The sequence below is a fragment of the Meriones unguiculatus genome, chromosome 3 (genome assembly GCF_030254825.1).
Source record: "Meriones unguiculatus strain TT.TT164.6M chromosome 3, Bangor_MerUng_6.1, whole genome shotgun sequence".
NCBI lineage: Eukaryota > Metazoa > Chordata > Mammalia > Rodentia > Muridae > Meriones > Meriones unguiculatus.
In genome coordinates, this window is record NC_083351.1 from 45211486 (window position 1) to 45235793 (window position 24308).

A 24308-nucleotide genomic window follows, 5' to 3' on the forward strand; every position below is an offset into this window, starting at 1 on the left:
GTATGCTGGTGGTAAGGATGGTCTCGGGGGTGAGACACTTTGCAGTCAGGGTGGCTTGCTCCTTGAAGCCGCCTGCATGCCTTTTCCTTGCCGAGAGACCAATGGGATGATGGTTGATCTTGGCTTATCAGGTATTAGCTTTACAAGATTAGCCCGTGCCCCGCCTAGGGGAACCATGCTTTGGAAAATGAAGTGTCTGTCAGTTAACGAAAAGGGTTGTACAAAGTCTGTCCCCTCCTCGCTTATGGAGAAAAAGAGAGAGCTCTGTGTTTTCATCTTAAGGAGAATGACCCTGAAACTCTTCAGGGTCATTCTCACAGGCTTCCTCCTAGCCTTCACAGGCGGCTGCAGGTTACAACATGGGACAGTGTTGCTGAATTCAGACCACCAAATCTCAAGGAGCATGCTAGGAAGAGGCGCCCCCCCTCTCCTCTGCCCCACCCCACCCCAGATTCCATTTCACCAGGACTTGCCATTAAAGCTCCTGGGGTTATGTTTCCTGCTGTCCATTTCCATCATTTCCCCTCAGAACTGCAAACTTAAAAATATCTTCCAGAGAAACTTGTTTGGAATTTCATTTTAATGGGATTTGTGAATAAATCTCCATCTTAATGCTAAGCTTTAAACGGCTCTTCCAGGAGAACACTATCGGATTTTTATATTTTAAAATTTAAATCTCTTGACTCCAAAGGCATAAAACATTTTTGTATTTGTGGGAGTACCATGTGCCTGAGCACTCATGTTAAAGTCTGATTTTCCTTTCTAAAATAATGTGGCTGGTGTGAAGAATTCTGGGCTGCAAAGGGAGACTGTTGCATCATCTAGGCTCTTCCTATCTAGGTGTCAGTATGCACAGCGCTGGTTCCTTTATCCCACTTATGGGGTTGGGTGTTCTGTGGTAGCCTACCATCAGACGCCAGCTTCCTAAAAACATCAGTTTACTTTCTTCCTTCACTTTGAAACTTTTAACCTCAGATTCTTATTTTTAAATACCCCGAGCCCTCAATGTCAAATTCTAAGAAGTATCTCTCTCTTCACTGTGAGCATGCTCCTCATCTCTGGGCTGAACAGTGTAATGAAGATGAGGAAAGTAATTCCTCCTTAAAAGCTACTTCGAATTGACCAGGTGACGCTGGCCAGAAGAGACAAACCTTCATCTGGAAGGTAGCAGTCCCTGGGGAGGGGGCTTCTGTGCACAGCAGGTGCCACGATTACCTTAAAGTCTTAAGTGTGCTCACCACACAACAGCGAACCCTAGACGTATGATGAGGGGTGAGTTGGTGAACTTGATATTGGTGATAGTTTTACAGTGTGAGAGCTGTGCATATGTGTGTGCACATGTAGGATGGTGGTCGGCATCTCTTGTCTTCCTTGGTTGGTTGCTTGCTGCCTGCCTTGATTTTTGAGATGGGGTTTGGCTAGTCTAGCTGGACAGTAGCTCTAGGTACCCTCCTACCTCAATTCCCCAGTGCTAAGATTTCAGGCCTGCTCTGTCGTACGCAGGTGCTGGGATGGAACTCATCCTGTATTGCAGCTCCCCAGCCCCTGTAGGCTCTTCTTGTTCTGTTTTGCTGATTATGTCTTAATAGAAGTAGCAGAGGAGACCCTGAGGTGAAGGGCTCCCAGGCAAGCACCCCTTCTGTGTCCTCTGATCCAGGTCACTGTCCCTGTCTCTCTACAGACTCCTCTTACTCGGAGCCCCCCGATGTTCAGCAGCAGCTCAATCACTACCAGTCGGCTGCCCTGGCAAGAAACAACAGCCGAGTTAGCCCTGTGCCTGCTTCCGGGACCGCCGCTGGCACTGAACAGAAGGCCGAAGCTGTTCTTCACTGCGAATTCTGTGAATTCTCCTCTGGCTACATCCAGAGCATCAGGCGCCATTACCGGGACAAGCATGGTGGGAAGAAGCTTTTCAAGTGCAAAGACTGCTCCTTTTACACCGGCTTTAAGTAAGTGGTGTGAAGAAAGGTTGTGAAAAACTGAAGTGGCTGTTCCTGCTCCTGCTCCAACTCCGCCATAGTCTTGCCTGCCTGCAGCTCAGGAAAGGCTCTGCCAGTGTGTGCTTTGAAGGTTGGGTTCAGTCTTCATAGAAGGAGGGTAGTTTCATTCAGAAAGGCTGGTTGGGAGCTATGGAAGCGGGCGAAGAGTTACATGGGAACAAATCATCTTAAAAGTCAGAGCACATGGGCTTCTAAACAGTGTGGGATTGTATCCAAAGACTGCCCTGGTCCAGTACATGGCACAGGCATGTTTTTATTTCGGAGAACACCCCCTGTGTGTATGTCTGTGTGTTATCCTTTCTTTTTTCCTTTAAATGCAAATGTAAATTTATGAAAGAAAAGTGAGAAAGGAGGAAGGTTGCCAAAGGGAAGCCTTTATAAACAGAAACTTTTACCATTTATCTGTGTGTGTCTACGTACCCATACCCATGTGGGGGTTACAGGAGGACATAGGCGGTCCCAGATTTGTGGGAGTCTGTTTTCTCCCTCCTTCCTGAGGGTCTTGTAGGTTGAACTCAGATCATTAGACTTGACAGCAAGTGCCTTTACCCACTGAGCAATCCTGCCTCCCCATTGTGTGTTTTCTGAGGTTTTGTCAAGTTTAAAGATGTGAGACAGGCAGGGGAAGAGGCAGTAGGATCTCTGTCTCCACTTTCAAGCAGGTGCGCTTCTGTGTTGAGTGAGCACAGTCACGGCTGCCATGACAGTTCTCACCTTTTACATGTGAAGGTGTGAAGACTCACGTATGAGCCAGCCAAGATTTAAAATAGTCCTTCCAATACCCAGTGTGAGACAAAGGTGGTCCTTGGTCCTTGGGGGGATTTGGGTTTTGTGTTATCTGGTAGGTGATTTCTGTGTGTCTGTGCATGTGTGTGTGTGTGACAGCATTTGTTGGTGCATGTGTGCTTGTGTGTGTGTGTGTGTGTGTGTGTGTGTGTGAGAACGAGAGAGAGAACATCTATGTGTGAACATCCATGTCTGTGCCCGTGTAGTGCCAGGCACGCCATCCAGGGTCTCACTGGGTTATGCAGGCTGGCCTTGAACTCACTCTTTAGCCCGCACTAGCCTCAAACCTATGATCAGAGTGGCCAATGTTTACAGACATGCTCCTGCAGACCTGGCTTAATAGGCAATTTCTAATTTTCAAGAATGAAATACTTAGGGCAGTTATTTCTTTTTTTATACAAAACCTTGGTTCCAGCCAAATGGCAAAGGTTCTGAGTAGTTTCCTCTGTGTCTCTGTGTTCATGATGGATTAACTGGCCAAGAAGCATATGGTCAGCAAACATGACCAACCAGTTTCACTTAGGCTTCTCAAGCAGGAGAGCCATGTAGATACCTGTGAGAGATGTGCAAGAGGAGACATAATCAGGGACTTTCTGTCATGGTGTCTATCTCTTCTCTTAGATCCGCTTTTACTATGCACGTGGAAGCTGGGCATTCGGCGGTCCCGGAGGAAGGCCCCAAAGATCTCCGCTGTCCTCTCTGCCTCTATCACACCAAATACAAACGCAACATGATCGACCACATAGTGCTGCACCGAGGTAACCTTCAGATTGACTTGCTTCTCCTGGGTCCTGGTGGGAGGGCGTGCCACAGCCAGGCCATTTTGAGGATGCTCCCTGTGTGCCACAGCATACAGAGAGACAGCTGTTGATAGCCAATGGAGAAGACATCTTCCTTGCAGTAGAATTCCATCCTGGACGTAGGCCAAGAGTGAGTGGAATTTCAGGAACTCTTCCATCAGGGTTCTGGGAGTCAGGAATTTCCCATTCTGAATCCCTTGCTACCATTGCTATGTAGAAAGGGAGTCTGGTGAAATGCTGAAATGGGGCTTTCCAAAGCGCAAAGTGGAAATTGCTTTGAAATGGACAAGGAGAAAGAGTTGCAAAGCACAAAAGTGGTTTTCTGGCCAGAATACCCATGGATTAGACAGTGGATTGTTCTGGATCCTGCTCTGTTTAGCTTCTCTGTAAGGTCATTCCTGTGAGATAGTAGCTGGTGGGGTTCCATCATGGATGCACAATGGTAGGTCCTTGAATGTTCGTCCCCCATTGATCAGCAAGGATCTTTGTAATAATACTTGGGTTTCACTTTTATTGTTTTGTATTGTGTCTTTGAGACAGAATCTTTCAATGTAGCCCAAGTTGGCTTCAAACTCAGAATCTACCTCCCTCAGAAACTTTTTGGAGTCGCTGAAATTATAGACAGACATTGCCTGGCCCATTTGAGCTTATTATTATTGTTGTTATTATTATTATTTGACTTTACTCTTGTCCAATAAAGCATCATTAGCCATTGTATTTGTAGGAAACATGTTGATAACCCATTTTGGACAATGGAGAAAGGTTCCTGGAATACCCAGTGCCAGTCTTGTTTGTCTTGCAGTTTGCTGATCTTTGCATCTCTTCCCATCCCTTTCTTCCCACCCTTCCTTTTGTCCTCTTCTTTCTCATCATCTTTCTTTTGCCTCTAACCTTGGAAAGCATTCAAGTATTTGCCACTCGTGCCCAAAATAGCATGTGTCATCTACTTTCCTGCTGAGGTGTCTGTCCTTCAGATGCCAGGGTAGAGTAATAAGTAGCTTATAGTTCCCTATAACCACTACCTTTGGTCAGCACACTTGTGATGCACTCATACCTGCTCAGATTCCATAGGAGACCAAACATCTACAGTGCTCTATTTAATTCTTCCATTGCAATCTAATAAGATGAGAGATGGTAGCTGGCTGGGCCAACCACCTGTGAGCCAGGCAAAAGCAGCTCAACAGTACGTAGGCAAGGATCCTTGGTCTTCAGCTTCCTGCCTGGTGTTTTGCCTCAGTCACCTGGCTTCTGGTCCCCCAACCCATGTGTTGCGGTAGCTGTGTGCTCCATCCCAGCTTGGATGGAGGCCATCAGTGGAGCTGGTGCCCAGAGAACATCAACAGTGAGTCCTCGTTGGCTGCAGTCATTTTCCATATCGCTGCCTGGTGGGATCAGCGCATTGATGGCTTGCAAGCTCAATGACTTTCCTTGTCTGCGCTGAGACATAAGGTAGAGTCCAGGAACACTTGACAAGGAACTCCCTGCACCCATTTGCCACAATGTCAGCACTACAGACAGCAGCAGCGTCACGTGGCCTCCTGTATCATGGATGTAAGGCTCAAACCTGAGAGAGACTGTGGGGGTTTTTACTTGTCTGTATCCTTACTACTATTTTAATTCAGTGTATTTATGTATACACTGAATTATATATTCAGTGTATAAATCCTTTGTGAAATGAGCTCTGTTTCATTTCACAAAGGATTTAAAGTAGCTCAAAACCATTCCCACAGAGCTGTTGCATTAAAAACAAATGAAGAAATGAAGGCAAATGTCAAAGAAAGTGAGGCCAGGAGAAAGAGTAACTGATGACAGGCATGATCTCACCAACAGTTTGGAGATGCCTTGACTATACAAGATACCCAGCTTTCATCAGCCATGTCTGCAGATTTGGCCTTGGGATCTTTGCCTACCATAAGAGAGAAGGAAACAGAATCATTGGCCTTGGGGTGTTTATTAGACAGTTTCTTACAGTCTGGACACTGAAGTTTGGAATGAGTCTCTGCAGTGAACAGGCATCGATGCTATAGTGTCCCACCGCACATACAGTGCACACTGAGTATCCCGTGATACGAAAGGCTGGAGAGCAGAAGTGTTTCAGAGTTCCAGAGTATTCAGATTTTGCAATGTTTACATAGAATGTTAATTGAATACCCTACCCTTTATCCAATCACACTGGTGCTGGCAAAGTTTTTGGATTTCTGGTGCTTAGATATAGAGGTGCTTAGTCTATTTCCTGAGGTCATGGAGAGCTGTAGTAACCAGAGTCGGCAAGAAGGGGAGTCAGCCCCAATCTTTTCTTCTTTTGTCCCATCCCATTGTCTGTCACCATTGGTGACACAGCCTCTTCTGCTCACTTGGTGAGTGACTTTTCTGGATAGGTGAATATTGTCCTCACCAGGGTAGAAATATGGCCCCAATATGTGCAGTTAAGGATCAGTAGTGACACCAATAACTGTGGCTGCCATTAGTGAGTGTTTGCTATTCTGATTGCTCTAGAGTAAATTCATCAAACCCAGCATGGCCGATATGACTGTTACCCTGATGGTGAACAACAAATGATGATAAACAGGTTCAGAAAAACTGAGTAACTTCCCTATGGTCCAAGGACTCTTGGGTAACAGGCTGGGATCGGAACCCAGGTGTGTCTGACCCACAGCACTTGCATTAAGTCCCTAGCATTACTCTCTTACCCTTGGGAAGCTGGTGTCACCCTGTCAGTGTTCCAGAGACTGAAAGCTGAGTCTAAGGACAGAACTTTTTGTTGGGCTGGAGGTCAAAGAAGAGAACCCCAATCCACAGGCAGCAGAGGGCCCTGAGGCATACCTGCTGACTTCTGGCTCTTGTGTCCAGCTCCACTTGAAGTCAGATCAGAGAGAACCTGGTCTTGGCATCTCATCAATGTGGTCAAATGTCTGCCTTGCAGATCAGCACTGGGGCTGGTCCCAGAGTAATAAGATGAGGTTTCTGCACCTGTGCACTGCTTGCTCCGGATGAATAAACATCTCTGGTCTCTAGGGTATACAGCATGAGATGTTTCTGAGGTCTCAGTTAATTAAAAACCTTAGGAAGAAAGGCAAGAAAAACAACTTCTGAGCTGGCCCTGAGACAGAGCTGCTACTGGCAAGGATAGTTGCCATCACTTTTTGTTGGGACACCGTGATGCATTTAAGTGAGGAAGAAGGGGAAAGGAATCCATTCCATGGACGTCTGAATGAGAACTAATCAAGAATGTGTGCTGCCGATGGCAAAGGGAGCATACTACTGATTCATGAGGTCAGCAAACACTCATTATTTGCTGTACCCTGTGTGGCTGTTTACAAATGATGAGGTATAGAAAAGCCATACTTGGCCTCCTCAAGATGAACACATGCCGAGTATACCAAAAACAGTGAGTGGTTTGTTTCTAGGGGTCATATTTATGTTTCAGGAAAGACATAGGTCATGGACAAAGGTGGCTTCCAAACTGAACCATGATAGCATTTTACCAGACAAGGAGGACAAGAGGGGCTACAGTCTTTTTCCAGGTTTACTGAAATGCAAGTGTACCAACTCAGTGGCCTTAAATAGTGTATTCTCTCCTAGTTATAGGGGCTAGAATTATCAGCTGTGCATCATCTAAAACTTCAAGAACCATCCTGGATGGGGAATGCAATGCAATGGTAGATCACTTGCCTACCCTTTGTGAGACTCTAGCTTTGATTCCTTGTCATACCCAAGCTCCTTGGCATGCCAACCATCCAACTTCTGCATCCTTCTCAGGACCTCATTCCCAGAGTGTTCCTTTCTGTGGCTTGTCTTACAAAAAGACCAGACTTTGAATTTTAGGCTAGCCCTTTTCTAATATGACCTCATTCATCTTAATTATACCCCAAAACTCTATCCCAATAGTCATATTCTAAGATTCCAAGAGGACATAAACTTGGAGGACACTATCAACCAGGACTTAGAAGGGTTAATTTATAAATAAACCATTGAGGCAACTGTAGGCAAGACTATTTGCAGCATGGCATGAGGCTATTTCAGAAGAGAATGGGAGGCCTTGAAGAACATATGTTCTGTAGGCTTTAGAGACCAATGCAGAAGTTTGACCTTTACTTAATAAACAGATAAAAAGCCGGATACTTTTTAAAAAAAAAATCAGATTACTGGTAAGACACCTGCTAAAGAATTTAGCCAAGACTGAAGCAAGAAAGCATTTGACCTATCTCTTGCTAAGGTCCAGCTCCAGGTGAAGCCAGGGCCTCAACAAGGGTGGATACAAGAGTAGCAAGGGAGGAATGAGTCAGGCACAGGGATCAGGAGAACTTTTACATCCTGACTATCTGGCAGTCAGAGTGCTTCTTTATTTATACAGAATTTAGTAAGAAGGTATAGACACATATTGGTCCAAAAAATAAATCATGTCATTTTTCTTCATAGGCAGGTGTTTAACTTCCGCTTGGTCATAAGTTTAGTCATTATTGATAAACCATGACAGAACAGAATTATCTTTTACAATCAATTTCCCTCATCAGCCCCACAACCCAACTTTTAACAATATTGCAGTTTCAAGGATGTATTTTGCTAAAGTATGATAACCTGTTCTGAGGCTGGTAGCTCTTGCAGTTTCAAAGGCACTAGATGGAAAGAAAATGTCTAAGCCAGCCTGAGCAGAGTGTCATGTTCCAAGCAGTATATTATGAACTTTTAATAGTCAGATTGCTAATTGTCATTAAGCCCAAGAAAAATCTTCAGGCCAGAGCTGCTGCAGTTATTGTTTAATTTCTGCCATAATATAATGTTTATATTTTATGTATCAGCAGAATTTATTTATAAGTCTAACCTTAGTATTATTTTCTCCCTTGGTCATACAACACCACCCTGGCCTTGCATAAGTTTACTTTTTCTAAGAAAGGGAGATCTTAATACTTAATTCTTCTACTATTTATCCACACCATTCTTCGTCCATCAGTATTAGGAAGAGACTTTTAATGTGATCTGCTGCCAACCTCTCTAGCCTGCCAAATATTGTTTCCCTTTGTTAAGGTTACTTTGTTCTGATTATCTCGTTCCCGAGTAAGCAAAGGAGCAGATGTGCCAAGAGTATCTTTGAGTCAGAACCTCATAAAGAGGTCTCCGGCATAATTATTTGAGTCACAGCCTCCAGGGCATAAGGAAACCCTTCAAGTAGGTGTAGATATGGATCTCTCCCTAAAAGGGGGAGGGGTAACATAGTCAGGACATTCCTGGAGAAGCGTAGAAGCATTATTCCTGGGAGAGGTCATAAGTCATTCATAAGAAAATTTCCACCAATCCAGTATCCCCAAGTTGTACAAATAATAAAAGATTCCTAAGCATGCAACATGTAGCCTTCAAGGCCAAAAGAGTGGGAGACTGCCTCACAGTGATTGCATCACTAGGCTCAGCTTTGCAGGATCTTGGTCAAGTAGCTGGGCTGGCTTTATGATTTTCACTGTTCCCGTTAGATATGGCTGTGCCACTCTTTATTATGGATTTCCATCAGACAACATCTGGTGAGATTTGATAAGTTTAACTTGGAAGTTTGGTTCATGAACTCATTTGGTAGGACTCTGTGCGAGTTTTCATGTGAGCAATGGATTTGTAGCATACCTACTGGTATTTTAAAATATAGGGCAGATTCCATTGGAAGCATGGTGCTCATACACAGCTTGCCTAACTGTGCCTTGTGCCTCTTGTAGCAAGCCTGAAAATTTGGGCACAGATTGAATTGCAGGGTAAAACAATTTTGACAAATATTTACATTGTGATTTTATAGCTGTGTAACCACTGTGGTTGCTCTCCAGTTGGCATGCTAACTTCAAGGTTCTGTTTCCTGCTTTGGTAAACAAATGCTGACTGAGGCTAAGCCTCGAAGGTGGCCATACGGAATAGAAGTCATCTCTCTCCCCTGCTTTGTCTGGCTAGGGTCACTTTGATTTTAGGGGAGATAATCAGTAGGACTGACAATATCGTTTTGATTTAGGGAAATTGTATGCTCCCTCAGATCAGCCTCCATACTTGTGAGAGGTGCTGACTCTTCCCAGCTCTCTCCAGAAACCTACTAATGTGAAAACAAAATACCTCTTGTCAGGAGCTGCTAACTTGTGATTACGTCTCTGTTTGTGGTTTTATTTTAGGGTGGTTTTAAAGAAAACAATCTCTTTTTCTTTTCTTTCTTATTCTTTCCCTATTCCTCCAACTAACAGAGCTTAATCGGTTATAAAGTCATGCATTGGCTCTTGTTGCTCTTAGTATTTGAACTTCAGGGTGTGGCTTTGAGTGCTTAGACCTTTGGGTAAGATTCTTAATGATAAATCATGAAATTAGAAACTGCAAAGAAAGCTAACTAAGGTAGTAGAGGAAAAATTGAAAGGGGGATCCATAGAGACGGGGGTGGAAAAACCAATAACTGACTGAAACACTCTTGAGTGACTGAATAGCAACTGAGGCATTGTTACATAGAAAAGTGTGCCCAGCTGTTCTTAATCTCCTCTGAGTTGACAGATCTAGGATGGATGGGCCAAGCCAAAGCCAAAGAATAAAAGAGAAGCTGGTAAGATGACAAAACAAATCAGGAGCAAGTGTAGAGGAAAGAGGAGGGCCGCAGCCTCATGAAAATGCCGAAAGTGTTCATGGTAGCTCTTGCCATGAAATCCAACCTCAGTGCACAGGTTGGTCCCTGGTACAGCTGCTACCCCTCCGCCTTCCTGCATCAGTTTAGGCTCTTAGTCAGGCCTACCTTATGTAGAACCACTGTAGTTCATGCCTACTGTCGCTGAACACGACTGTTCTCCATCAGTCCTTCCAGACTCCCATCTGTGTGCTAGCCTGCAGGCATTCTGGGTGTCACAGGAATGAGGGCTAGGAGAATCTGGTGAAGGAAGACCAAAAATGCTGCCAAGCATGCTACAATCTGCAGGACAGTGCCTACAACAAAGAACTGCCTATCTCCCAGATGTCAGTCATGCCACTATGCGAAGGAACCCAGGAGTAGAGTAGTAGATGATGCTAGAATAGACTCTTTCAGGCTAACTAATTTATACCAAGACATTCCCCCCTCCGTTTACACCAAACCATGGAACTGAATGGCTTACAAGAATGTTAAACATTTGCTATTCTAAGAAAATGTGTGGATTACTTTATAATCATGTGTTTCTTAGCTGTCTGCTGCACTTTGGTTTAAAAATATTTATATTTCTAAATAAGCAACTGACTCTTCATATAGGGAAAATAACATATGCATTAAATCTTCGGGGAGTGTGTTGCAGACATCACCCTGAACGCTTTCTCTGCCCAGCATTTTGCTGGCCGATAAAGCTCTGCGTTCAAGGGCTCTAAGGCAGCCAGCGCCCTGCATTTAGAATGTTGTGGCTGAGATGAAGACATGATATAGGGTGAGGGAACTTCCCTGGGGTCCAAGTGCAGCCAGTAACAAAGTGGAGGCTGGAGGAGGTAGTTGATCAGCGTGCAAAAGACTAACCCTGCTATGCTGTGTCTCTGGGAATAAAATCATGCTCTCCTGACTTGATAATGCATTGCTGTTTCTAAATAATATAAATATATGTTGTGTGCATCCATTTGTAAACTTTCAAAGTCTTCTGAAATCCAGACTCAGCATGAAAACACACGCTATATTTGATTCTTGCATATATAGCACACAGATTTTAATTTTATCCCTGTTATGGATATCTGGCACGTGCACCAATACTCTGGGCAGACTGGTGTGAAATTTAATTTGAGCAGTTAAACACAAGGGTGAGAGAGTGCAAAATACACAAGCACATGCATTTCCAGCCCTACAGCATTTGGTATGTGAGTGGGAAAGGCACCCAAGTCCTTTCGTTCCAGCTCGGAATTTTCTTCTTGTTGTGGCAATCAGTTTACAGATTTTTCTAGAAAGGCACAAATCTTCGATGGTTCTGATGGGGCTCCCATCTCCCTCTCAATGCTACCCCCACAGCACATTTTACTGCTAAGCTAAGTGTATTGGTTGGTTGACTTCTAGAGTTGCCTAGTCTGTTTGAGATGCCCCCAGCTTTCAGGACTAAAGAACATCTTCAAGAGGGTTGGGGAGACAGGAATGGAAATGGCAGTGAGGCCAACTTACATTCCACCTCAGCTCTGTCAGTTGCAATGTCGGTTGTTTGCCGAGCATGTATGGGACCCTACCTTTGGCTCCCAGTACGGAAGTACGTTACTGTTCCTCTCTTTTATTTATTCTGAAAATGGGAGTAATTCTAGCCTTGGTGTCGTTGGAAAGTTAAACACAGCGCTGGTACGTTGGTGCCCAGTTAATGTTCACTTCCTTCCCTCAGAGACACCTGGCATCCAGCTGAAGGACATTAAAAATGACTCTTGTCAGTGGTTATTAATGTCGGTGAAGATGGCAGTCACTTCCATGCTCGACCTTTCTTTGTCACCTCCATTCAGCAAACACCTAATACCTTTTCATCTGCCGCACGTCTATTTATCCACCATTCCTGGTATAAAGTACCCAGTTTTGCCAAGGGATTATGTGTCATTTGGGCAAGTCAGGGAGGGACAGTGTGCATGAGTGTGTTGTTCACAGTCCAAGACCCACAAGAAGTATCAGAATTGAACGGGTCCATTTCTTAGATTCCAAAGAAAGAGCATCTGCTTTCCGTCAGTAAAAACGCCCATCTCTCCATTCAATTTGTTTCCACAGAAGAGCGAGTTGTCCCCATTGAAGTGTGCCGTTCCAAACTGTCAAAATACTTGCAGGGAGTAGTTTTCCGCTGCGACAAGTGTACCTTCACCTGCTCCAGTGACGAGAGCCTCCAGCAGCACATAGAAAAGCACAATGAACTGAAACCTTACAAATGCCAGCTCTGCTACTATGAGACCAAGCACACGGAGGAACTGGACAGTCACCTTCGGGATGAGCATAAGGTACTTACGCCCAGGACTTTCTGCCATCGCCCGCTTCAGCACCACTGTGGGGAGGGACCCGGCAGGGAGACAGGTCAGTGCAGTCACACCTACTGTGTGCAGGACAGGGAGATGAATTAGAGTAATGATCACATAAAGCTCCATAGTCTTAGAATAGAAGGAATGTAAGATCATTTTAGAACTTGGGAAAAACAGGTAGGGTGAATAAGGGATTCATACCTCCACCGTGCAAAACTTGGAGAGGGGGATGTTTTCTATACTTCCTTTTATTTGTTTTACATAATTTTTTATAGTAAAATACCGTATCTTGTGTTTTTTTTGTTTTTGTTGTTATTGTTTTTATCCTGTATAATTTTTTTTCTGTTTTATTTTAAATAACTTTCATTATCTCAGTGTTGGCAGACTTTCTGTAAAGGACAATCAGTAGATCTTTTGGGCTCTGAGGGCTGTATATGATTTCAGTGGCAATTGTTCAAACCCACCATTACTATAACAAAAAAGCAACCACAGACACAGTAGTGTTTGAATAAAACTTTATCCAATAAAAGATGACAGGCTGTAGGCTCTTAGTTGACAACCCCCTGACTCTCACTTATGTAAGTGGTTTCCAGGGTTTTTTATGGATTAGGAAGGACATGCAGTGAAGATTTTATGGGAAAATTCTCTTCTGTAGATTTGCTGAGAATTAAAGCCACACCTGATAGCTTTCTTGGCTTACTCTAGCTGTAGGTGATTGCTCAAGGTTTTGCATATTGCCCCAAGCACAGGAGGAGTTATGATTAGTATTTGTTTCTGAAAATAGCCTACTGAAATCCTTTCTAATTAACTGAGTCCAAAACATCGATTAAGCATTTACTCAAGACATGATGGAAACCATTTTTGATGCTGATTCCAATTTTCTTGCTCTGTGTCCTCTTCAGCAGAAACATGGTCATGCTTTTCTTAACCTTCCAAACCCAAGGTGTAAATATCTTGTATTTATATCATCTGATTCATCTCCTGGTAAGGGATAGAATTTTTCCGCTGGCTCCTGAGTTTTGTCTCAGGGCCACAATGTAATCGCCTGGTGGGGAGTTCTCTGGTTGACCATGACTGTCCTTAAGTAAATGAGGAGAAAAGGCCTAGATTACTTCACCCAGAGATCTTCATATCCTTTCTTCTTGTGTCTTCCTGGGCATTTCTGATCCTAAACTCAGGGAAAACGTATTTCAGACCGAGCTTATTGTATTCATTCATGTGCACCTTAGTTATGTGCAGCTGTCTTTTTATTATAGCCTTCAAGCCTTCAGGCTGGTATTTGGGAGCAGAGCAAATCAAGAAAAAAAAAATCTTTCCTAGTTGTTGCAGTGGCTTCTTAGCTACTAGGAAATCCAAGGAATGCTAGAAACCAAACTAAATAAAGGAGCCCAAGGCTTCCTGAGCAGTTGGTTGAAGACTGGGTCTCGGGAATGTGGGCTGGGAAGTGTGTTCTCCAGAAAAAGGGGAGTGAATTTAGAACTTTTAGAGTAAAGAAACCCGAGTAATAATTTCTTTTGCTCCATTGCTTATTGTATATGCATTAGGAAGCTGCTGAAGTATGAAGGTCTGTTCTCTGTTTTGTTGTGGGGATTGTTATTTCTTGCTCAGAAGCCTGTACAAGTAGATGAAGTCCTTGTACTTCCTGCATGCTGACACTCAGTCTATGTTCTCCGAAATAACTGAATTGAATTGGGCCCCAGTATAGGCAACCATGTTCTCAAAGGCACGAAATAGGAAATCAGTAATGACAGATAATTTTTGTGATAGCTTTACCATGTCATGGTATGTTTTTAAATTTTGCCCTTTCTTATGGTTGATGAGTTCAATAAGTACCTGCCTGAGGCTGAGGAGTCATGCCCAGTTTCAGCATGCCCAGTGGTTTCCATCTTTGTCCCAGTTGTTACCCAGTTTATGAGTAGCAGGACTTTCCTTTTCTCGTTTTCTGTTTTGTTTTGTTTTGTTTTTTTCCTCCATCCTAAATGATGATCCCATAATGCAATTCAGTGCAATTGGAACTGAATGTTCAGCTGATGGGCATTGGTTCTGCACACTAGCAAAGTGTGGTTGTTCATCAGGGCGAATGGTGCACAAGTGTCAGAATTCATGGAAAAGGTATGGGGCTATAAGTGTGCTCAAGAGACTTGCTGATGATTCAAATGTAAGTTAAGGACTGTAAGACAAAAACAAGGAATTAAAGGCCTGAGAGAATTAGAAGGAAATATAGCTTATTTTATCCACAGATCTTAGTAGCTACACGATACTGATAAAACTACAAAAAAGCTACTCGTGAGAATACTTGTGAGATTATCAAGGTTGCAGGATGTAAGACAGATACAAAAATAAAATAAATGCCTTTTTTATTTCTTTTTTGAGACAGGGTTTCTCAGTGTAGCCTTGGCTGTCCTAGACTCCCTTTGCAGACCACACTGGCCTTAAGCCCACAGCGATTTGCCTGTCTCTGCCTCCCTGAGGCTAGTATTAAACGTGTACACCACCGTTCCCAGCTGCCAAAAATAAATTCCTAAATGCTGAAAACAAAGATTGTAAAATATTAATTATATATATTAACATCAGAAGGAATAAAATATAGTTTGGTATAAAATTAACCTAGGACCTGTAAGACCTAACCACTGCCAGCTACATAGTCCTATTGAGAGAAACAAAGACCTATATTGTTATAATAAATAGCATGTTCATAAAACAGACAAATAGTTCAATATTGATCATTTTCTTAATCATCTCTAAAGATATATCTATGTCCAAACTTTGGAAAGTATTTTTTTTTTAAATAAAATTTGAACCTAAAATATACGTGGTAATGCAAATGACATGGATTGGTCTAAAAGGAAGAGAAATAAAGTTGAGGAACTCAACCCTTCTTGCTTTCAAAGCTTAAGTTAAACTACAGTAATTAAGAGAGTGAAGCATGGTGCAGCTTAAAGGAGCAGAAGAAAAAGTCCAAGAATAGTCTTATCATTGAGTGTGGCCAATTGATTTCCCCCAGACATGCCAGTGCAGTAGAGAGATGGTATTCTTTTAAAGGTAGCTCTGGAACAATTGTATTTGCACATAGAAATTTTGGCCCTTGGTCTTCACATAACTCTACACAAAAAGCAGGTAAAATTAATCATAAGTATTTAGGCTAATCTATAAACATTAGCAAAATAGGAAATTCTCTAGGAAGAGAAAATGAAAAATTAGGTGACAGAATAAATCCTTCAATAAGAACAAAACCCTTTGAAAAAGGGACAAGTTAAATGTCATCAAAATCAAATGTTTGTCCTTCAGAAGAAGCAAAAACAAAAGACCAAGAAACGGACCTGAAGAAGATATTTGCCAAGTCTTTATGTACCAGGCCATGCAACCAGTATATACAAAGAACTCTTTCAACTCAACTCAGAATGAGTGAAAGATTTGAATAGACACTTTCCAAGCAGGATAGACAAATGGTAAATGATTCCATTCAGCAGTGTTTGACACGATTTGCCATTAGCGAAGTGGAGATTAAAGATACGTTAAGTTTTACTATCTACTAAGGTGGTCGATACCAGACTGTCAGTACCAAGATGTCATACCAAGGTGTCATTGAGGATGTGGAGAACATGAAAATGATCATGGGGTGCTGGTGGGAGCATAAAAGGGCACAGCTAGTTTGGAGCAGTTCGGCAGGATTGTGCTACCGTGAGACCCAGCGATCCTACTCTGGCTGTCTTAGTTGATGTTTTATTGCTCTTAGGAGACGCCATGACCATGGCAACTCTACTAAAGAAAGCATTTAGTTGAAGCTTGCTTACATTCAGAGGTTTAGTCTATTGTCATGGTGGGAAGGATGGTGGACATGGTGCTGGAGAAGTAGCTGAGAGTTCTACATCTGCATCCACTGGCAGCAGGAAGAGAGACACTGGGTCTGACTAGAGCCCTTAAAACTTCAAAGCCCACTCCCAGTGACATACTTCCTCTAACCTGGTCACACCTCCTAATTCCTGTCCAGCAGCACCACTCCCTAATGAACAAGCATTCAAATCTATGAACCTATGGGGCCATTACTATTCAAACCACCACACTGGACTAAAGTAGATGGGTAAATGAAATAAGACTGTCCCATGGAAAACTACTTATGGATAAGGAATGAATTACTAACATGTAATGGCATGGATGGAGCTCAGATACTGTTAAATGGACAGAAGCCAGACTTCTGTTTTATGTGAGTTTCTAGAAAATGCATAGCAACAAGGCATAGCTCAGAACTTGGCTGGGACTGAGTCTTGGGAATAAGGTTTGATTATAAAGGATTTGAGGGATCATCTCAGACTGACTTGGGTGAGGGTTGTACAAATGAGTAAATTTACTTTTAAAAAAAGTTGAATTGTTCACTTAAAATAGATAAGTTAGATGGTCAGTGAATTATACTTCACTTCAACCCCCAAACTCAAGCACGCAGTAAGTCCTCATTGATGTTAAGTTTCAGAAGTATTTTCTACCAATAGAGCCAGACAATAAGATAAATCCAAGTTGGGGATTGCTACCATGTTTTCAATAAGGCTCAGTTGAGTGTATTGCCTTTTATAGTCTGTCACAAATCACTTTAGGTGGAGAAAATCTAAAACAATCTATAAGGCTCTGTAGGATGTGTTTTTCCATCAAAGGATTTCATTAAACTGAGCTGGGCATGCCAACCGTGGACATGTGAGTTCTTACTGCCAAGGCTGTAACCCTGAGGAATGTCTTTAAAGATGCCAGTATCACGTTTGGCATGGACAGAATGCTGGTAATAGCAGAAAGGGTCCTTGAAGTCAAATACATCATTGCATTTAAGAACCACAATGTCAAGTGCACTTGATGTAGGCTGCCATGTTTATCCTCAGAAGCCAGAGTGCAGAGAAGAAGGGGTGACAATCACAACCCTCATTTTAGAGGTGACAAACAGAATCCTGTCCTTCTAGACCTTTCTCTGTGACAGCGAGCAAAGAATCATGTGTAATCTCCCGGGATCTAAAGTAAATAGTGTAGGCTGTTTCATTTTTATCATCCTTTGACTCCCTGTCTTTTTTCGATCTCACTAGAGCCTCTAGAAGGCTGCATTTTACTCTGTATCAATTTCTCCTCCTCCTCCCCTCCCCCTGTATATACACAACGAAATATTAGTGATGCTACTTCCTTGCAGTTCCCATGAAAGATACAGGCTTAACACTTCTAGGAACCTTTAAGTCTTGGTTAAAAAAAAAAAAAAGCATTCAATTCTAACATTAAAAAAAGAACACTTCTTTTTTGGAAGAAAATTTTAAGTATATTCAGTACCTTGTTAATGCTCTTTATGGTGCTGAAGTCTCTTTGCTACTTAAAGAAACATAAAAATATATTATCTCTAACTTGGTTTTCTCATAAAATTATCATGTTCAGTATATTACATTTAGGATTGTCTATTTGTCTATTCAGGGAGTATACATCTACTAATTGAATTTACTTTGAAATGTTTTTAATTTTTTATACAAATGGAGTCTCAGGCAACTGCGCTCGAAGAAATGTGTATTTTTGAATTTGTGTGTGTGTGTGTGTGTGTGTGTGTGTGTGTGCTCATGCATGCACATGTGTGTGTGCACATATGCCAGTGTGCCAGTTTCTGGGAAACAAAAGAATGTTCAGTTGAAAAGTAAATAGCAAGCTCTGGCCTCAAAATTCAGTTTTCTAAATTCATGCAGTGTGCCATAGTGAAAGCTACAGAAAATCTGCAGATCTTCCCTCACCCCGAATCACTAGACATACGTTTAGCTGCATTTTTTTTCTTTCACTTAGTTTCTGAACTAAGTACCCATGAGCAGTTCCATGGCTTCTGTGGAGTTCTGCAGGCTCAAGACCTCCCTGGAGGCTTGTTTTATTTCAACACTGCTCTCCCTCCTGTCATCTTTGTTTGTTGATATGTCAGCTGGACAAATGTCTCTTTCATGGGGTTGAGAAGACAGATAAACCAGAGTCAGACAAGTAGGAAATGTGACTGTTTTCCAGAGGTGTGCCTCCAAGAGCCCTGCACAATATTTATCAAGTCAACATTAGACAAAGATATTATTTGCCCATAACCTTTGAAAGTATCCACTGTCTTTCCCGGTCAGAACCTAGTGCTTTCACTTCCAGCCTGCTTCTCTTTGGACACATTCCTGTATCCTCTCCCACAATCTAACTCACCTGCTTTAGAAACTCAACTAAATTAATTGAGTTGAGTAAAATCACTTTCAAATATGAAATTTGAAGCCAGTTTGTTCAAATTACCAAGACTTGGAGGCCTTGCCAGCCTCTTTGTCTTTGTGTTTTGGATCCCGAAGGTTGGCAATAGCTCAGTGGGTCAGATCAGGGCCTCCTAATGCTGGCCTTCTCCTAGCTTCCTGCAGAATTTGTGTCTGAAGTTATTCCAGGGTCTCCAAATGAGTAGACCTTATCTGGACTTCAGTCAAGGTAAGTCCATCAAAAACTCAATTCTGTTTCAAGAAATTGGGTCTGGACTTTGTCTTCTGTGCTCCTGGCTCCTCTTTGTCTTGCTTTTTTATTATATTTATTTGTTTGTTTATTTATTTATATAGTGTTGTACTTGCATGCCAGAAGAGGGCACCAGATCTCATTATAGATGGTTGTGAGCCATCATGTGGTTGCCGGGAAATGAACTCAGGACCTTTGAAAGAGCAGCCAGTGCTCTTAACCTCTGAGTCATCTTTCAGTCCCCTTTGTATTTTGAAGAAAATTTCTCAAGGGAAGCCACCTACTCATGAAAGTATTCAACACAACATTTTTTTCTTTCTATTTGTTTTGTTTCTCTGATAGAGCTTCTCTGTGTAGTCCTGGCTGTCCTGGACTCGCTTTGTAGACCAGGCTGGACTTGAACTCACAGAAATCCTCCTGCCTCTGCCTCCCCACGTGCTGGGATCACAGGCATGTGCCACCACACCCAACATTATCAACAAAATATTGTTATCGATACCTTTTGTTGTTGTTGTTTTGTTTCGTTTTGGCCTAAATTATCCATAATTTAATGGGCATTTTTCTTCTACATCCTGTGAGTGCTTTTACATTTCTACAAATGGTTTGTTACAGTATAAAAAAGCCTGTGCTATGGCTCCTGAAGATAAGAGAGTACAGATCATGACTTTAGCACTTGTTCTCTATGTATTCCCATCTTCTGATGTGGAAGGTAACTGAAGTACTATACACAGCAGCCTAACGATTAAGTGATGCATGTAAAAACCACAGGATACGCTTATAGTATATAACAGTTATTTACTAAGTATTTTTTAAAATCTTTTAGAAAGTGTCCAATTTTCTCGTGAACAAACAAATTTGTGGGATATAAAGCCAGCTGCTTTACCTGGCTGGCATCTTATGAATTCTTTATGCGTTTTGATCTCATGTAGGTTTTCTCTTTCATACTTTCTGCTTTTTTTTTTTTTTGAGACAGGGTTTATTTTTGTAGCTCTGGCTCTGGCTGTCCTGGAACTCACGCTGTAAACTCTGTAGCTCAGGCTGGCTTTGAGCTCACAGAGATCTGTCTGCCTCTGCCTCCTAAGTGCTAGGAGTGCCCTGCTCATGTGAGTTTTGATGTCACCAATAAATTTAAATTGCACTCATTGTACATGAACTACATGCCTGACCTCACACTCTGCACTGGGAATACACAGCATTTGCTTCCCTGGACGATTTCTAAGCAGATAGGAAGTAGAAGAGTCATGATCCAGCATGGCTAGTGCTTGATAAGAGCAGCCATGAAGTCACAGCACAACTCAGCACAGCTCACCAGTCTCTGCAGAACTTTCAGATCACCCAGCTGCTTTACCTGGCTGGCATCTTTTTTCTTCCTCCTTAACTGAGGGATATTTGACAAATAAAGTAAGGTATTGTTGAGGTTCATGGTGTGGACCACCTAGAAGAAAGAGCACCATTCTGTACTGTTGCTAAGAATGTAAACTGATCCAACCACTTTGGAAAACGGTCAAGAGTTTCCTTAAGAAGATTAAAAATTGAACCAGACCTGGTGACTCAGGCCTGTAAACCCAGCTGTCCCCAATGCTGAAATAGATGACTGAAAGTTCAAGGCCAGCCTTGGCTCCACATTAAGTTCAAGGTCAGCCTGGGAAACTCAGTATAATAATGAAATCCTGTCTCATATATAAAAAGTAGAAAACAATAACGAACTAGAGCTATATCTTAGTGGATGACCGCCTGCCTGGCATACTGAATGAAGTACATTGGACCATTGGATGATGGCCCTCTTTGGAATATGTAAAGTGAAGATCTAGTATCTTTTCATGTTCCTATTGTCATTATATTGTTCACATGGGAATCATATAAATATCTACTTGTGTGTGAATAAATGAAAATTGTGGTGTATATGCACAATATGATTCTAGCAGAAAAAAGAAGAAAATCCTGCCTTTCAGGACAACCTGGATGAAGAGTAAATGTCCTTTCTTTAAGCTTTTACCATAACTCTTACAGAGGTGCTGGTCCCTAAGAATGTAACACATTTTTAAAGTTATTATTTGCTGTCTATGGGTGCTTGGGCTGCTTGTGTGTCTGTGCACCACATGCATGTCTAGTGCCCACAGAAGTCTCAAGAGGGTGCTACATCCCCTGAGATTGGAGTTACAGATGCTTGTGAGCTGCCATGTGGGTGCTGGGAATTGAACCCGGGTCATATGGAAGAGCAGACAGTGCTCTTAACTACTGAGCCATCTCTCCAGCCTCAACAGAATATTTGATCTGCATACTGCTGTGGGCAGTCATAAAGATAATATTTTGTTTTTCGCAGTGATTTCTTTCCTACAGCTCCATCTGATTTTCAAAGACCTGCTTGCAATTGTGCCTAAATCAGGGATTAGCAAAGGGCAGCTATGGGCTAACTCCAGCACACCACTTGCATTTACATCATTCATCATCCAAGAAAGTTTGAAATTAAAAAAAAAAAAAATTCGAAAGCACATTTTCTGACCAATGAAACAGTACGGATTCCAGATTTAGCTTTTTATAAGTAGGTGCTTGCTTGCATACAGCTGCCTATGTCTTTACATATTGCTCCTGGTGGCTTTTGAGCTGTTGAGCTTTTGTGGCAGAGGCTCTGTGGTCTGGAGACCTTCCAATAGTCACTTACACGGCCCTTTACAAAACAGATTTCTTCGTTTGTGTCTAAGACATTCTCAGCACCACAGTGTTGGTTAGCCACCGTATAAACCCGGCCGTGGTTCTTGGTTCTCTGCTGTTACTCTTTCTAGAAAGGAGAGTTTTCTCTGGCTTTTCTTTCTGACAGTGATACTAGATTGTAGGTGATAGGAACCTCTTGCTTGAGTGTCTCAGGTGATAATAAACATCCGTGCAGACAATAGGAGGTGAACTCTGCCTCTGAAGCCCTGGCAATGTAAGATGGACTTGGTTTGTCACAGTCTCTCTCACTTGATACCTGTGATGTCACCTGAAGATGAGGTTGCAGGTTCCATTCTGTCACCATCAAGCATGTCTGTATCAATGTTTTCTGCAAGGTTAGGTACCCATCTGGGCGCAGTGTGAAAAAGTGTGTTCAACGTGGTAATCTTAATACATTGTGTAAGTCTTAAAACTAGCTGCTGGGGGGGTATCTGCCAAGAACATATCTAAAATCTCTTCAGTTTCTTCTCCCACATCTCTTGAATGGTTTAAAACCAACAAATAGCAAAGGCTGTGAAAGCTGTCATTAGCTGGGGAAGGGGTTTCATGGGGTCATCACTGCAGAGCCCAGCGGGCAGTGTTTGCCTGTAAGCCCCTGGTCTTCAGTTCTGACACCGCCACTAGGTTGGTGAATTTCAAGGCCACTTTGTTTTAGGGTCACTTGCGTGGGACTTTTATAGGAAGTGTAGACCAGCATATTAAAAACTATCTGAACAACACATGCTTAAAGCAGACATGAGTGACTCCTTTGGTCTAAAAAACGCTGGAAAAGACCCGAGTTCTACACGCAAAGCTCCTAGACATGCTCTTTCTCCCTCAGTTGTTACCGTTTATGTAAACAGGATCACAAGCAGTTACTTCTGGTCCTTAGGAGTGGGGGGATGAGTTGCCCTCAGCTTATCTTCCCCACCAGCAAGACATTAGTCACATAGTCATCAGTCTCCAGGTCCAGTGAGGACCTTTGGTCCTTTCTGAAGCTAGCTGAGACACCAATCAAGTCTTGCACCCTTTGGCTTGTACCCTTTAACTTCACATCTGGAAGTTTCAGTTATGAAGTGAAAACATAAAAGAAAGGTTTCTACACAATAAGGCTTATTATTACAGTATAGCGAGAGCCAGGAATAACAGAACCCCAGCTAAATACATGGGGGAATGAGAGACCATATCCTCTTGATGACACATGATGAGGCGATTAAAGATGACATTCTTTCAAGGAACACTGTGTGTGTCACATAGGGCAGAAGACATTGGAGAGTCTTGTTAAAATGACGCTAGACAGTACCCAGGCAATACAAGCCGTGCCCGCTCTGACGTAGACACTGATGGTGAGGGGAGATGGAGCTATGAGAGGACAGAAAATTTATCCTCTGGGGTTTGCCGCTCAGTGGGGGAGAGGCTAGGCAGGCAGACTATTTAGGGAATAGGGCATGTGCCCAGGTGAGCGTGTTTGTGTGCTGTTGGAGGGGAAAATAGCGTGATTAACAGAGGAGCAATGAGAGGAAGGGTTCCCTGGTGAAGGGATGGGGCTGGGCTGGGGGACTGTGTGCAAGGGCTGTGACAGGTACAGGCTTAGAAGAAGGGATGTGTTAGGAAGCGCAGTAAGCTAAGATGATGGGAACAAGGCTAGTTGGGGGAAGGCTTGTAAACCCAGCACAAAATTTGGATTTTGTCCTCAAGGCAAATATTGGCATTTCCTGTGTGTACGTGTGTGCGTAAGAGGGGACTTATGTCTGTCCAGGAATGGAGGCCAGAGGTGGCTATTGGGAGTTCTCCTCCATCATGCTCCACAGGAATTCTCACTGATCCTGGAGCTCACCCACTTCGCTCCAGGCAATTAGCCCCAGCCAATCTTCCTTACCCAAGAGCTAGGACTGAAGAGGACAGTGTTGCGCCCAGCTTTTTATATATCCAAGCTTCGCTCCTCATGCTTGTACAGGAAGTGTTGCTGACTGAGCCGTCTCCCCAGCTTCCTAACATTTTCTTAAAGATGACTCTGACCACATTGGGGAATCAATATAGGAGGAGGGGAGAATGGATGCGCCAAACCAATTTTGGAGTGGGGCTTACAGTCAGTCAGACAGGAGAGATGATGGGCTAACAGGGGCAAAAGAAGAAAGGAGTCTTCCTTTTGTGCTCAGATTAGCATTTAGATGGATAGTTTGGGGTTTTTTTAATGTTCGAATAACCCAGAGCTATAAAGATTTTTTAATTTTAGAAATCTTCTCATTACATAGCAAAATAAAAAAAAATAAGATAGTTTTAAGTCTTAATTGCCTTGCAAAGATTATAGATATCTTTTTCAGGACAGATAAATCCTGGGTTGTCCAGGGATGAACATATACCATGGAAATGCCACACACTGTTTTAAAATTGTGCAGAATCCAAAAAACGTGAACAGTTTTCTACAGAGGAAAAAAGAGAAGCATAGTTCTTCCAAAACCCATGAAAAAGGAGAGGGACAAAAGAGCACTTGGTTTAATGATATATTTCTTTCTGTTGCCCTGAGCTTTGTGAGAATAGGGGTTTCAAGGAGGAGCCCAGGTCTTGCAAGAAGAGAGCAGAATCAACTGATCTTCGTGGATTCCGTGCTCATAGGTAGAGCAGGGTATTATCC

At 42.7% G+C, this 24308-nt stretch overlaps 1 protein-coding gene across 4 annotated transcripts in view; it reads left to right on the forward strand.

Moving 5' to 3' along the window:
* Nucleotides 1–24308, forward strand: part of Znf462 (zinc finger protein 462) — a 142523-nt gene that overhangs the window by 103943 nt on the left and 14272 nt on the right. For all 4 annotated transcript variants that reach the window (XM_060379931.1, XM_021644123.2, XM_060379932.1 and 1 more), the window contains exons 8-10: nt 1682–1949; nt 3408–3544; nt 12273–12496. In XM_060379931.1, the coding sequence (XP_060235914.1) occupies nt 1682–1949; nt 3408–3544; nt 12273–12496 (629 nt within the window). The remainder of the gene's footprint in view (nt 1–1681; nt 1950–3407; nt 3545–12272; nt 12497–24308) is intronic.